This window comes from Squalius cephalus (genome assembly GCF_949319135.1).
Source record: "Squalius cephalus genome assembly, chromosome: 14".
NCBI lineage: Eukaryota > Metazoa > Chordata > Actinopteri > Cypriniformes > Leuciscidae > Squalius > Squalius cephalus.
The window spans coordinates 35,886,781-35,903,265 of NC_137135.1; the positions used below are offsets into that span (position 1 = coordinate 35,886,781).

The 16,485-nt window shown below is 35.9% G+C and overlaps 2 protein-coding genes across 7 annotated transcripts in view; one reads left to right on the top strand and one right to left on the bottom strand.

The window, feature by feature from the left end:
- frmpd1b (FERM and PDZ domain containing 1b) overlaps positions 1-1,868 on the bottom strand; it is a 51,253-nt gene extending 49,385 nt beyond the window's left edge. For 3 of the 5 annotated variants that reach the window (XM_079891792.1, XM_079891788.1, XM_079891789.1), the window contains exon 1: positions 1,578-1,868. The gene's annotated coding sequence lies outside the window, so the exon portion shown is untranslated. The other 2 variants (XM_079891791.1, XM_079891790.1) reach the window with 1 other exon arrangement.
- A 1,558-nt stretch (positions 1,869-3,426) lies between these two features.
- gnpda2 (glucosamine-6-phosphate deaminase 2) lies at positions 3,427-15,887 on the top strand. 2 transcript variants are annotated; one of them, XR_013823457.1, is made up of 8 exons: positions 3,427-3,524; positions 3,799-3,954; positions 5,120-5,221; positions 8,448-8,630; positions 9,910-10,094; positions 11,625-11,799; positions 13,683-13,966; positions 14,044-15,887. XR_013823457.1 is itself a non-coding variant. In XM_079892155.1 (7 exons), the coding sequence occupies exons 2-7, from the start codon at positions 3,831-3,833 to the stop codon at positions 13,745-13,747; spliced, it is 834 nt and encodes a 277-aa protein (XP_079748281.1). In that variant the 5' UTR covers positions 3,435-3,524; positions 3,801-3,830; the 3' UTR covers positions 13,748-13,999. The 2 variants fall into 2 exon arrangements, 1 of the variants encoding a protein (XP_079748281.1); XM_079892155.1 differs by lacking the exon at positions 14,044-15,887 and having other exon boundaries at positions 3,435-3,524; positions 3,801-3,954; positions 13,683-13,999.
- Positions 15,888-16,485: the final 598 nt, after the last annotated feature.

The window sequence follows — 16,485 nt, forward strand, 5'->3', positions numbered from 1 at the left end:
TTATAACATGAATACCTAGTTAAAAGGATTACTCTAAAATAATTTCTTTGTTTATTAAGTTACTTTTCACTTACAGGTAGCCTGTTTTTTCTCCAGAATCAGCATGCACAAAGCATCACTCACACACACACACACACACACACACACACACACTCTCTCTCTCTCTCTCTCTCACACACACACACACACACTAAATAATCATGTTCCTTATGCTCTACACTTCCTGACATATTGAGATCATCTGTCTAGTGCAGTTGTCTGTGGAGTAGCACATGGCTGCGCGTGCACATAATTGCAAACTAGTCTCCATATATATGTAAAATAGTGCTAAAAATATCTAAATGCTGCAGGATTGAAGCATGAAGTCTCGTGGAGTGTACATGTGGTGCTCAAGGGCCCAAAAACGGAGAGAATGAGAGAGAGAAAAGAGGGTGCATATGCCACACCTCACTCATTCACAAACACGCCAGTTCTCCCACTGTACGACATAATCACATGGTCCACGGGATTTACAACTGCAGAGGAAATATCCCACAACATATGTGCAGTCTGAGCCATTTATAGTCCAAACGCCACGCGAAAGCCACAGTGCGTGCGAGCGATGCGTCGCGTCAAGAGCGCGTCTCAAAAAATAGCCAGCAGCAATCACTGAACAATAGTAAACACGCGACGCGAATGCTCGTCCGAGTCATTAAAGAGAATCGGTTCTTTTGAACGGTTCACGTCAATGATTCACTTAAAACGATTCTGTGATTCGTTTTAAAATACAGTGTTATATTAAGCGTAACAGACCCAGCTTGTGTTGTTACGTTTGTCACAATTACTGTTTATTCAAGCTCAAGTCTGGTAGTTAATAAAATGCAAACGTGATAATGTACTTTGTTTAGGAGCCAATACTAGTTTTCACCAAAATATTATGAACTAGGAAATATGCATTTCACAACGTGTAAATTTTGCTTACTGTAGTCATCTTTCATCATCATCAACAACAACAACAACAAACACACACCAACTGATCTGATAACTCGATTCGCTACAGACCAATTCATTACAAAGAATCGATTCATATGAACGATTCGTTTACGAACTGGACATCACTACAACCATGATCCCCAATCAGTGTTTAAACAATCATGATGTGACCACTATGACAATCAGAATAAAAACAGAAACGTTTATCCTGAACAACTCACAAAATCAATCCGTCCGACGCGAAGCCCAAAATGACCTAATTAACGCCACATACTCCGCTCAGAAACACTATTTCCTCAATCCAATGTGTTGAACAGATTTGTCCAAATCCATACCTGTCATCTGATTCCAGACAGAACAAGTCATGTGTGTTTATCTAGTAAACAAAGGGGGGAAAAAAAAGCTCAATCTTTTGTTGGTTCTCCCGTTTAATCTTAATCCGATTGAATCTTCCTCGCCGTCCGTCTGTCCGAGCGCGAGCGCACAATGGAAATGAATCTAAACCCTTTAAAATAGGCAACATCGAATCTATGAAAATGGTTCACAAACACGTGTCTAATGAATGAACGAGCATGCAGAAGAACAACGGAGACAGCTGCACCCACCTCGTGGTTTGAAAGGACACCGGTCCGGTCCAGTTCGGGAGGTGTGGGTGGACCGGTCCGGTCCAGAGATGCAGAGCCAGCCCGGGATGAGGGAGCAGGTGAATCAGGCTGATTCAGACGGGATGGACAGGTGTGTGTGGATGATGTTTGAGCTGTGTGTGTGTGTGTGTGTGTGCTGGATGCTGTCAGGATAGGGACCAGTTTAATCCTCCATCTGAACGCTCTCCTCGGCCACTCCACCCCTCCCTCATCCCTCCTCGGGGATGTCCGAATCACTCTTTTGAAAGGGTTCTTTGTACTGATTCGGTTGAACCGATTCGCAGCGCGGATCTTTTCCACAGACTGTGATGACGCGTTTTAATGGTCATCAGCATCGTAAATGAAAAGTTTTCGTGTTATTTGTTATTTTCTCCTATGACAAATCTTATCTGAAGGAATATTACTTAGTTAATTTGATTAGCTAAATTTAGTTTTCATAAATGTAAATTTGGAGGAAATAAGCCTTTGTTTTTTTAATTTTAAGATCAGGAATTCTACCTAAACACAATGTTTTGTTTAAAAAATAAGAAAGCTGCAAATTGTGTTTCAATTTGTAAACATTTTCACATTTTCATTGAACTTTTAAGTTTGTCACTGTTTCTTTATATAGGCTATTTGTCTTTTTGTTTGTTTGTTTGTTTGTTTACTCATTGTACCCCATTGACTCTAGTTGTCTTTAAAACCAATAAAAAAATGGAACTTTTCATATTTTAATTTTTTTTTTCAAATGTATGTACATTTATAACACTATACTTTGTATTATATTACCTTTGTATCAAATTACAAAAACAAACAACAACAAAAAGTGAATGTTGCTGTGAGGGTTTGAGTTTATCTGAATATCTGACAAATACAAATACAAAAATACAAATAAAATGCAGCAGTATTTAATTCGAAAAGTAGAAAAATTAAAACATTTACAGCAAAAAGAGCTAAACAGCTTGGACTGAATGGGCATTAGTTAAACTGCATCATTGTGTCAATATAAAGACTTATTGACGAATAAAACACTTACTGAGTGAACTTTTACGTTTGAGGGTGACTTTAGGCCATATGTAGATTTCATATTACAATTTGGTTGCTGAGTTGTTTTAAATAAATCTAACTAGCTTCTACAAGTTTGCTAAGGCGAATAATGTCAGTTAATGTTAGTTGCTATATAGTCACTAGACAAACTGTGCTGATCGTGTAAATTAGAAAAGCTCTATTTTAGTCGTGTCAATATATGAGGGATTTACCCAAATACGTACAACAATTTTGTCACACAACAGAACTAACTATTTACTTAATCACGTAAAAAGACTACGAACAAAGTCCCGCCGCGACGCCGTCTGTGAACACTTCAGAGTGACGTGTGTAAATGAATCGATTGATCGAGTTTTGAACCGAACGAACCGATTCGCTCAAATGAATCAGACTTCTGCACGCTATCATCCCTCAATCCGACGCCTTCTGTTCCTCTCTCTCTCTCGCTCTCTCTCTCTCTCTCTCTCACACACACACACACACACACGCACACACACCCGTCTGTCCCCCTGAGGTCCTTCGCAAGGTCAGTCACGGTAGAAAAGAAGGAAATTAAACGACTGGAGAGTAAATTGGACAATACAAGTGCAATATGCACGGCATATTATTTGATAAAATAATACAATTATTTGTGTCGGCACGATACTAGACTAATGTTTGCTAACTCATTTCCAAATGTAAATGTCATCCTACATGCTTAATATCGGATCATTTCATTCATCATTCATCTTTTATACAAAAGCCTCGTCGGTCTCCATATATGGGCAGTTGCTACAAACCGGAAGTGTGTCGTCAGCGCACATGACCGGAACTCGATCACATGATCAGTGTTTTCAAAGAAAACTTGTATCCATTCACCCTGAGATCCTACGCTTTATTACTGTAAGTAGCAGATTTTATTACCCATTATATATCCATAACCATTATTCGATATCTAAAGGCATATTAAACGCGGCTGGTCGTAAATAAAGCGAGGTCATGAATATAAGTTTAAAAGCAAAGATATGCTGTGATATAGAGATGCTATATTAACTGTACATTAAAAGCAAATGTGCATCTTGTTGTTTTGCTCCTCACTGGATCTGAGCTTTGCCTGGTCATCTGGACTGGTCAGAGCTGGTCAGTGAAGTATTGATCTGTCTGTCTTTATATTCAGAGTGTCCTGCAGGACTGGATCAGTGAGAAGTCATGAGGCTGGTGATTCTGGACGATTATGACCTGGCCAGCGAATGGGCTGCAAAATACATCCGGAACCGGATCATCCACTTCAAGCCCAGTGCGGACCGCTACTTCACCTTAGGACTTCCAACAGGTAAACTAGTCCTCCAGAACATATGGACATCTTTCATGAGGATGACTGGAAATACTTTCTTGCACATTCCTCCTGTTGTCTTCTTAATATTTCATCAAAATGTAATAACTGTGACTCACTGCCCACTTTTCACAATCCAGTCTATTCCCAATGTATTCACTCTGAAATTTGGGAAGATTATGATTATTCTATAATTATATAGATTGTTTTTAGTGCTGCATCTTACATAAACGTTTGTAAATGTATGATATTTGTGTGTATATCATTTATGACACACACTCTCTTACTCACAGACTCACACACACACACACACACACACACACACACACACACACACACACACAGAATCACACAGACACACATCTAACGTAAAAGTTTGTCACTTTATACACTATATTATGCTAGATGCGATTATCATTTATCACACACACTCTCTTACTCACAGACTCACACACACTCTCTTACTCACAGACTCACACACACTCTCTTACTCACAGACTTACACACACTCTCTTACTCACAGACTCACACACACTCACAGACTCACACACACACACACACACACACACACACACACACACACACTCACAGAATCACAGACACACACAGACACACACACTCACTGACACACATCTAACGTAAAAGTTTGTCACTTTATACACTATATTATGTTAGATGCGATTATCATTTATCACACACACTCTCTTTCTCACAGACTCACACACACACTCACAGAATCACAGACACACACACTCACTGACACACATCTAACGTAAAAGTTTGTCACTTTATACACTATTATGTTAGTTGCGATTATCATTTATCACACACACTCTCTTACTCACAGACTCACACACAGAAACACACACACACACACACACACTCGCTCACTCACAGAATCACACAGACTCACACACACACACACACACACACACACACACACACACACACACACACACACACACACACACTACCAGAATCACATAGACACACACACTCACTGACACACATCTAACATAAAAGTTTGTCACTATATACACTATTTTATGTTAGTTGCGATTACTCACGATGAATCGATGCGACAGCACTAATATTATATTCTATATATATATATTATAGTAATATTATTCGGATATATGTTCTGATATGATGTGATTGACTGCAGGGAGCACACCCCTCGGCTGCTATAAGAAGCTGATCGAGTATCACAAGAGCGGAGACCTGTCCTTCAAATACGTCAAAACCTTTAACATGGACGAGTATGTGGGTGAGTGTGAAGCGCACAGATCGCTTCTCTCGAGAACTGTTGAGTGTGTGTGTGTGTGTGTGAGAGAGAGTCAGCAGAAGTATGCAACTGAGCCGCTGTCATGCATAAAACAATGCTTTGCACACTGGGCTCCGTCCTCTTCCCTTTCTAGTCTAGTTCAGAATCTGACATTTATTACACATTAGCTACACTCTTTAACTACTCTTATACGAGGACTGTGAACACACACTGTTTTTCACTATATAGTGATTTGGGACGCAGCCTCTATTTGCATCGTGACATTCATGACTACAATCTCTTCATCATTAGGGGTCTAGATGATTTATATTTTCATAATTTCCCTTATTCTCAGTGGTGATTCTTATCTGATTCTCATGACTTTAATGCAGTTGTTTTAATTAAATTGTATTTTTTTGTACTTTTAAATTGCTCAACCCAGTGTTATTTTTGTATAATTGACATACTGTTATTTTATTAATACGGTTTTATTTTTATATTTTCCATTTAAATTTTTAATTCAACTTTTAGTAATATTGTTGTTGTTTTTTTTTTGTAATTTTTAATAGTTTTTGCAGAAACGCACTTTATATATACTTTTTGAGAGCCTGATAACAAAAATAAAAGTCTCACCATTACAAGCCACGTCCCAAACACACAATTATAAAGTTCTCATTATAAGTTAATGTAGCCGATATGACAGACGTCACTGTTGCACTGAACTATATTTTCCTTTTTTAAAGTGATTCTAATCATATTTCAATCAATTGAAAAACATTATGTTGAACACTGCGCATCTGAAGTGTCTCAGCTGACAGAAATATGGAAATAATACGTTATTTAATAATGGATTATTTAATATATCTGCTAATTAAAAACATTGGCTTTAATATATTGGCCAAATTTAAAATATCAGCTTTAATATATCGGCCAAATTTAATATATTGGCTTTAATATATCCGCCAACTTTAAAATATCAGCTTAAATATATCGGCCAACTTAAATAGATTGGCCAAATTTAATACATTTTCTTTAATATATCGGCCAAATTTAATATATCGGCTTTAATATATCGGCCAAATTTAATATGTCGGCTTTAATATATCGGCCAAATTTAATATATCGTCTTTAATATATCGGCCAAATTTAAAATATCAGCTTAAATATATCGGCCAACTTAAATATATTGGCCAAATTTAATAAATTTTCTTTAATATATCGGCCAAATTTAATATATCGGCTTTAATATATCGGCCAAATTTAATATGTCGGCTTTAATATATCGGCCAAATTTTATATATTGGCTTTAATATATCGGCCAAATTTAATATATCGGCTTTAATATATCGGCCAAATTTGATATATTGGCTTTAATATATCCGCCAAATTTAAAATATCAGCTTAAATATATCGGCCAACTTAAATATATTGGCCAAATTTAATAAATTTTCTTTAATATATCGGCCAAATTTAATATATCGGCTTTAATATATCGGCCAAATTTAATATATCGACTTTAATATATCGGCCAAATTTAATATATCGACTTTAATATATCCGCCAAATTTAAAATATCAGCTTAAATATATCGGCCAACTTAAATATATTGGCCAAATTTAATAAATTTTCTTTAATATATCGGCCAAATTTAATATATCGGCTTTAATATATCGGCCAAATTTAATATGTCGGCTTTAATATATCGGCCAAATTTTATATATTGGCTTTAATATATCGGCCAAATTTAATATATCGGCTTTAATATATCGGCCAAATTTAATATAACGGCTTTAATATATCCACCAAATTTAATATATCATCTTAAATATATCGGCCAACTTAAATATATTGGCCAAATTTAATATATCGACTTTTTAATATATCGGCCAAATTTAATATATCGGCTTTAATATATCGGCCAAATTTAATATATCGACTTTAATATATCGGCCAAATTTAATATATCGGCTTTAATATATCGGCCAAATTTAATATATCGACTTTAATATATCGGCCAACTTAAATATATTGGCCAAATTTAATATATCGACTTTAATATATCGGCCAAATTTAATATATCTACTTTAATATATCGGCCAAATTTAATATATCGACTTTAATATATCGGCCAAATTAAATATATCGGCTTTAATATATCGGCCAAATTTAATATATCGGCTTTAATATATCGGCCAAATTTAATATATCGACTTTAATATATCGGCCAAATTTAATATATCGACTTTAATATATCGGCCAAATTTAATATAACAGCTTTAATAGATCCACCAAATTTAATATATCGGCTTTAATATATCGGCCAACTTAAATATATCGGCCAAATTTAATATAATGGCTTTAATATATCGGCCAAATTTAATATAACGGCTTTAATATATCGGCCAAATTTAATATATCGGCTTTAATATATCGGCCAAATTTAATATATATCGGCTTTAATATATCGGCCAAATTTAAAATATCGACTTTAATATATCGGCCAAATTTAATATATCGGCTTTAATATATCGGCCAAATTTAATATATCGGCTTTAATATATCGGCCAAATTTAATATATCGACTTTAATATATCGGCCAAATTTAATATATCGGCTTTAATATATCGGCCAAATTTAATATATATCGGCTTTAATATATCGGCCAAATTTAAAATATCGACTTTAATATATCGGCCAAATTTAATATATCGGCTTTAATATATCGGCCAAATTTAATAGGCCTATATCGGCTTTAATATATCGGCCAAATTTAATATATCGGCTTTAATATATCGGCCAAATTTAATATATCGGCTTTAATATATCGGCCAAATTTAATATATCGGCTTTAATATATCGGCCAAATTTAATATATCGGCTTTAATATATCGGCCAAATTTAAAATATCGACTTTAATATATCGGCCAAATTTAATATATCGGCTTTAATATATCCGCCAATTTTATTAAATTGGCTTTAATACATCTGCCAAATTTAATATATCGCCTTTAATATATCGGCCAAATTTTCTTATCGGGTCGATAATGTGAACAAATATTGGCTGATACCGATATGGTGGCCGATATATCGTGCATCCATAATTACTGTTATGGTTATGGTTCGGGTTAGTAGAATAAAAGTTGACATGTATTTGCAAAGTCACTTATAGTCAGTAGATTGTCTAAAAGTGGACCATCAGATTTGTTCCTGAATATCTCCTGGTCTTCAGGCCTTCCCAGGGATCATCCCGAGAGCTATCACTCCTACATGTGGAACAACTTCTTCAAGCACGTGGACATCGAGCCGCACAACACTCATATTCTGGACGGGAACGCCAGCGACCTGCAGGCGGAGTGCGAAGCCTTCGAGCAGAAGATCACGGTTGCGGGAGGAATCGAGCTGTTTGTGGGAGGTGTGCTGATAAATCTGACCCAGTGAACACTTTATTAGACGCTGAGAGACGCCAGTAGCACTGGAACGCACTCCTCAATCTGTACACACTAAACCGGCTCTCTAAGCAGTTTAACAAACACTTCTAATCAATCAGAATGATTCCAAATGCTTGATTACGCAACTCAAAGGTCAAAGGTCTTAAAGGGACAGTTCACCTGAAAATATATATTCTGTCATCATTTAGTTGGTCTAAACCTGTATGAGTTTCTTTTGTTGAACGCAAAAAAAGAAGATATTTTGAAGAATGCTGGGAACCAAACAGTTGATGGACCCCATTGACTTACATAGTATGAAAAAGAAAATACTGTCAATAGGGACCAGAAACTATTTGGTTACAGACATTCTTCTATCCCTTTAAGTCTTGAGTTTGCTGTAGCAATAATTGATTTCATCTTTTTCACTGTATCTGGTCCAAATTTTGTACAAATTTAGTGTTATTTTAGTTCTATTAGTATAGTATGAATTACTTTTTATTGGTAACACTTTACAATAATGTTTCATTTGTTAACATTAGTTAGCTACATTAGTTAACATGAACTAACGATAAAAAAATGCATATACAGGATTTATTAATCTTAGGTTATGTTAATTCCTTCATTTACTAATACTTCATTAAAATCAAAAGTTGTATCTGTTAACTGATAAGCTTAAAAACTGATAAAAAATATTTATTTTATTTATTCAACCTCAATGATACTAAAATAACATTGGTTTAATTTGTAGAAGTATAAAAAGTTAATTTCATGCATTTGAAATAAAGCTGCACTAAAATAATAAATATTACATGGGAAAAAAAAACGTTATACTTTTAATTAAATTAAACTGATGTTATTTTAATATCATTAAGATGCTAAATATTTTTTATCCATTTTATTTTTATATTTTCCATTTTAATTCTGGTTTTAATTTTAATCATTTTTTAAAAATAATTTTAGTTTTAGTTAACAATAACAACACTGGTCCGAATGATAAACAACATACTTTACATAACTTTTATGAATCTATTGGGGTGAATCTCATTTTATATTTTCAATATAAAGGATTTAAAAATAAATTATATTTATATTTTTGTATTGTTTCCATGATAAATAAGCACATTTTCATTACGTGTCTGTAAGTTTTCTCATTAGTTCTGTGATTCGCATTATTACATTCACTGTTATTACATTCAGAGTCATCACTTATTTAACTTTATCCATTCCTCTTCTACAAGTCCTGTCTTTTGTTGTTTTCTTCAGGCATCGGTCCAGATGGGCACATCGCCTTTAATGAGCCCGGCTCCAGTCTGGTGTCCAGGACCCGAGTGAAGACACTGGCCAAGGACACCATAGTAGCCAACGCTCGTTTCTTCGGGAACGACCTTTCCAAAGTTCCCAGCATGACCCTCACCGTCGGAGTGGGAACAGTGATGGACGCCAGAGAGGTAAATCACCGCGCGTGTTTGTGTTTGTGGCTGAAACTGCAACAGGAACATGAACGTGGAAGTTGGAACAAACACAACATCTTTTGTCCCAGTCAGATACGCTTTTGTTTGGAGCATTTGTCATGTGCAACTCATAAATATAATTATCTTTTATAATATAGCAACAGATGTTCTCTTTGTTATAGCTATAAACTGAACATGTGTCAATGAGAGACTGAATGTCCTGGAAATACATAAACACTTTAGCAGAGAGGATGCTGGGTAAAGTGTCCTTCGGGTCTCTTGGATGCCAGACATCAGCTGATTCTCATCATTAAATCATTATAGCGTCTCCTATAAACATGCAGACCATATTTCACTCCAAAAATCATATTATAATCAGTTATTGTTTGCATAAAGAAGTCGATTTTTGGAATTGTGACATTAAGCAAATTTCCTTCCCAAATTCTGTTTTATATATATATTGTAATATTAAATTCAGCACAACAAATACAACCATGATATATACTTAAAGTTACATATACTTAACAATTTAAAGAATAATAATAATGTAATTAATGTTATTATCTGTTCTCATTACTATAATAATATTTATTATTAATATAAGTATTATTATTATTACTACAGTAAATAGAGTAATAATAATTCATAAATATAAATATATAATAATTAATAATAATAATAATAATAATAATAACAATGAAGAAATGTTCCAGTCACGATTTAACCCTAAATAAAAGGGGTAGAAATCATTACTGTAATAATAATAATAATATTTATTATTATTAATATACATATTATTATTATTATTATTATTATTATTAGTATTATTATTAAAATAATTAGGATAATAATAATATGTAATAATTATTGTTATTATTGTTATGAAGAAATATTCAGGTCATGATTCAAACTTAAATCAAAGGAAATATATATTTGTACTATTACAGTAATAATACTAATAATACATATTATTATTATTATTATTACTACTACTGTAATTAGGATAATAATAATATTTAATAATAATAGTAATTATGAAGAAATGTTTGGGTCATGACTTAACCCTAAAATGAAAGGGAAAAAAAATATTTTAATTACTGTAATAATAATATTTATTGTTATTATTATTATTAATATAATTGTAACTATTAAATTATTTCAGTAATTATGATGATAATAATATGTAATAATAAAATAATAATTATCATCATCATTACAGTAATGAGTCATACATTTTTCCCCTTTAATTAAAAAAAATCCCCTAATTACTGTAGTAAAAAAAAAAATAATAATAATAATATATATATATATATATATATATATATATATATATATGGATGGATAAATGGATGTATATATATACATATTATTTAAATCGTGGTTTAAATTATGACCTGAACACTTCTGAATGTGATGAAAGCACAGTTGGAGACTCACTGTAAAGTTCAGCTTCAGTTTCTGAAGTGTGTTTTCCAGTGTAATGATGAATGCGTGACGTCTCCTCCTCCTCCTCCTCTTCATCCTCAGGTCATGATTGTGATCACAGGAGCTCATAAGGCCTTCGCTCTGTATAAAGCCATCGAGGAGGGCGTGAACCACATGTGGACGGTGTCTGCCTTCCAGCAACATCCACGAACCATATTCATCTGCGATGAAGACGCGACGCTGGAGCTCAGGGTCAAAACCGTCAAGTATTTTAAAGGTATTTTAAAGCCTCGGGCGAAGCTTTGACTCGCGCTCACTGAAAGATGCTTCAAGATCAAAGAAACAGCAATTTAACTGAAGAACCACTTCTTTATTTTAACAAGCGTTGAAAGGTGAACCAGTAACACACTCGTCCAGATTTACCAGTTCACTCTTGAATGTTAAGTTCTGTGTGGATTAAAGAGGCGTTTAGTGTCGCGACTTCATGAAGGTGTTGATGGGCTCAGGGTTCATATATAAGATTTGGTTTTTATTTGGATTTAACACTTTTATTCAGCAGGGATGCAGTAAAGTGATCAAAAGTGACAGTAAAGACGTTTATAATGTTACAAAAGATTCTATTCTTAAAGTTTTGAAGGCAATACAGTCTGTTTGAAAAACAGATGGATGGATGGATGGGAGGAGGGAGGGATGGATAAATGGATGGGTGGATGCATAAATGGATGGATGGAGGGAGGGATGGATGGATAGAGGAATGGATGGATAAATGGATGATGGATACGATGGATGGATGGATGGGGAGGGATGGATGGATAGTGGAATGGATGGATAAATGGATGATGGATAGAGGGATGGATGGATAAATGGATGATGGATAGAGGGATGGATGGATAAATGGATGGATGGATGGATAGTGGAATGGATGGATAAATGGATGATGGATAGAGGGATGGATGGATAAATGGATGGATGGATGGAGGGATGGATGGATAGAAGAATGGATGGATGGGTGGAGGGATGGATGGATAGAGGAATGGATGGATAAATGGATGGATGGATGGATAAATGGATGGATGGATGGATGGATAAATGGATGGATGGATAGAGGAATGGATGGATGGATGGTTGTATAAAGGAATGGATGGATGGATGGATGGATGGATAAATGGATGGATGGGGAAGGGATGGATAAATGGATGGATGGATAAATAAATGGATGGATAAATGGATGGGTGGGTGGATGCATAAATGGATGGATGGATGGAGGGAGGGACGGATGGGTGGAGGGATTGATGGATAGAGGAATGGATGGATAGATAAATGGATGGATGGATAGAGGAATGGATGGATAAATGGATGATGGATAGAGGGATGGATGGATGGATAAATGGATGATGGATAGAGGGATGGATGGATGGATAAATGGATGGATGGATAGAGGGATGGATGGATGGATAAATGGATGGATGGATAGAGGAATGGATGGATAAATGGATGATGGATAGAAGAATGGATGGATGGATGGATGGATAGAGGAATGGATGGATAGATAAATGGATGGATGGATAGAGGAATGGATGGATAAATGGATGATGGATAGAGGGATGGATGGATGGATAAATGGATGATGGATAGAGGGATGGATGGATGGATAAATGGATGGATGGATAGAGGGATGGATGGATGGATAAATGGATGGATGGATAGAGGAATGGATGGATAAATGGATGATGGATAGAAGAATGGATGGATGGATGGATGGATGGATAGAGGAATGGATGGATAGATGGATGATGGATGGATGGATAAATAAATGGATGGATAAATGGATGGATAAAGGGAGGGATAGATAGATAGATTTATCATGAAAACATCACTGACCTTATGTCACTGAGAAGAGTTTAAAGCGGTTAAAGGTGAGGAGTAGTTCCAGCATCAGACGTGCAGCTCCAGCCGTTTCTCATGACTCGTCCTCATCTCTCTGAGCGCTGCTGTTCGTGTGCTCTCCCCTGATCTCGGGGAGTTCAGCGTCTCGAGGTCAGGATCTGGGAGACGGCAGGTTGCTCTGGAATGTGGTTCTCTCAGAAACTCAATCTCGGGCTCTTAAAGGCTCAGCCTCTCCTGAGGGTTTAATATCTGAGCTGATCTTCTGCTCCTCAGGCCTGATGCACGTCCACAACCAGCTGGTGGAGCCCACGCTCAGCGTCAGGGACTACAGCGACTGAGCCGGGACCACATCAGTGTGTGGACGAGGGGGGACTGGGACCACAGCGGGTTTCAGCGCTCATGCAGTGTGTGTAGATGTAAAGCTTTCCCAAGATGCCGTGTTCATAACACTCCGATCGAGCCTCCATATCAGCTTCAGTACTTCACCTTTAAACTACTTTAAGGCCAGTATTCACATGAAAAGGGAGGGGTGTGTGTGAGAGAGTGTGTGTGAGAGAGTGTGAGAGTGTATGTGTGAGAGAGAAAGAGAGAGAGAGAAAAAGAGAGAGAGTGTGTGTGAGAGAGTGTGTGTGAGAGAGAGTACATGTGTGAGAGAGAAAGAGTGTGTGTGAGAGAGAGTGTGTGTGAGAGAGAGTACATGTGTGAGAGAGTGCGTGCGTGAGTGTGTGTGAGAGTATGTGTGAGAATATGTGTGTGTGTGTATTCAGAAACACTCCTTTCAGCCGATGTTTACCACCGTCACACTTTTTGACATCACTAATATGAAAAATCCTTTCTTTTTTTATTCTGAGAAAGTGTATACATAATTTCCTCTGTACTGTAGTTTAATCAGGAAACACTGAAGCTCAGCATTTCATGTGAGTGTTTGAGAGTGTGTGTGTGAATGTGTGAGTGAGTGTGAGTGTGTGTGAGAGAGTGTGAGAGAGTGTGAGAGAGAGTGTGAGTGTGTGTGTGAGAGAGTGAGTGTGAGAGTTTGAGAGAGTGAGTGTGAGAGAGTGTGAGTGAGAGAGTGAGTGTGAGAGAGAGTGTGAGTGAGAGAGTGTGTGTGTGTGAGAGAGTGAGTGTGAGAGTTTGAGAGAGTGAGTGTGAGAGTGAGAGAGTGTGTGTGCGAGAGTGTGTGTGTGTGTGTGAGTGAGTGTGAGAGTGAAAGAGTGAGTGAGTGTGTGTGTGTGTGTGTATGTGAGAGAGTGAGTGAGTGTGAGAGAGTGAATGTGAGAGTGCGTGTGTGTGTGATAATGTGTGTGAGTGAGTGAGAGAGAGAGTGAGTGTGAGAAAGTAAGTGAGTGAGAGAGTGTGTGTGAGAGAGTGAATGTGAGAGTGTGCGTGTGTGTGTGTGTGAGATTGTGAGTGTGTGTGAGTACTCGGAAACACTTACTTTAACCCTTTCAGCCGGTTTACCACCGTCACACTTATGAAAAATGCTTTCTTGTTTAACTCTGAGAAAGCGCATACATCATTTCCTCTGTACTGTAGTTTGATCAGGAAACACTGAAGCATTTCAAGCCGTACTTCTGTTCTCAGATTATGGCCATTTTTTTAAATCACACAAGCTACTTAAAGTTGACTTGAATGTGGGATTTCTGGGAATCTTCTGTTTAGATGATGAATAAATGAGTCAAAGTGATTATTCACATCTAACATAAAAGTTTGTAAATATATGTGTGTATGCACACACACACTCTCTCATACAAACACACACTCACACACACATATATACACAAACTGTTATGTTAGATGTGATTAATCAGTTTGACAGCACTAAAATAAATCCACTTTAAAGTCTTTCCCTTGAATCCTCCAAATGTAGAGTTTGTTCCTCTACACATGAAGCATTAAGGGTTAATATCCTGATAATCATCTATAGGCTGATCTGTGATCAGAGTTTCCTACTTTAAAAAGTCTTACTTCAATGTCATTTTATAAGATTTCAAGCACATGTTCTTGCCTTTGAATAAATCTAGGTCACTAGCAGAAGTGAGAATGCTGGGAAAGTCTATTTCTTGTTTGCTTATTCATGTTAAAAATCTTTTCTTGCCATATGGGAGTAGAGAAGTGTGGGAATGTTTTTGAAGTTCACTAATTTTACACATGACGTACTTATGTATTCTCTTCAGTTACTGTACTTTGTTTTATATTATATAACAATATAAAATAAGTTACGAGTCATTGCACTCCTATTGTAAAACACACCGTAGTTTCATCTGACATTGAGTTGTTCTGTGTGTGTTTGTCGTTGGTGTTTCTGTTCTTCACTGAATGTTCATGGGAAGGAGAGCACATGTTGCAAATTTATTTCCATTAAACTGTTTAAAGATTATATGAACTGACGGTTAACAGATTTGCACTCCAAAAGCCAAATCATTCTCTCTTGTGTTTGTGTACTTGCTCATAGATGGATAAATAAAATTTTAAAAAGTTTCATATATTGTCTCTCAATAGTACAGTTTATATTTGTACGGACAGGATGAATGTTGCCCAGGTCATATATTCATATATATATATATATATACACACACACACTATATGGGCCAATAACATCAACATAAACATATATCATCCGATACATCGTGCATCCCTAATATGTGTGTGTGTGTATACACACATATTAGGGATGCACGATATATCGGTATCGGCCGATATGTGTTAATTTTGAATGTTAACGTTATTGGCCCAGTAAGAAAATGTGGCTGATATATTAAAGCCGATATATTAATAAATAGTGGATTATTTCCTTCAGATGCGCACTGTTCAATGTGATGTTTTTGAATTGCTTGAAATATGATTAGAATCACTTAAAAGGAAAATACGGTTAAGTGCAACATGTGCAAGTCTGTCATATCGGCTACATAACATTATAATGAGAACATTATAATTGTGTGCTTGGGACATGGTGAGACTTGTTTTTGTAATCAGGCTCTCAAAAATTATATAAAAATTTGGTTTTAGATTTATGGCCAATTTATTGGCTTTCAAATATCGGTTATTATCGGTATCGGTCAAAATGTTCATATCGGTG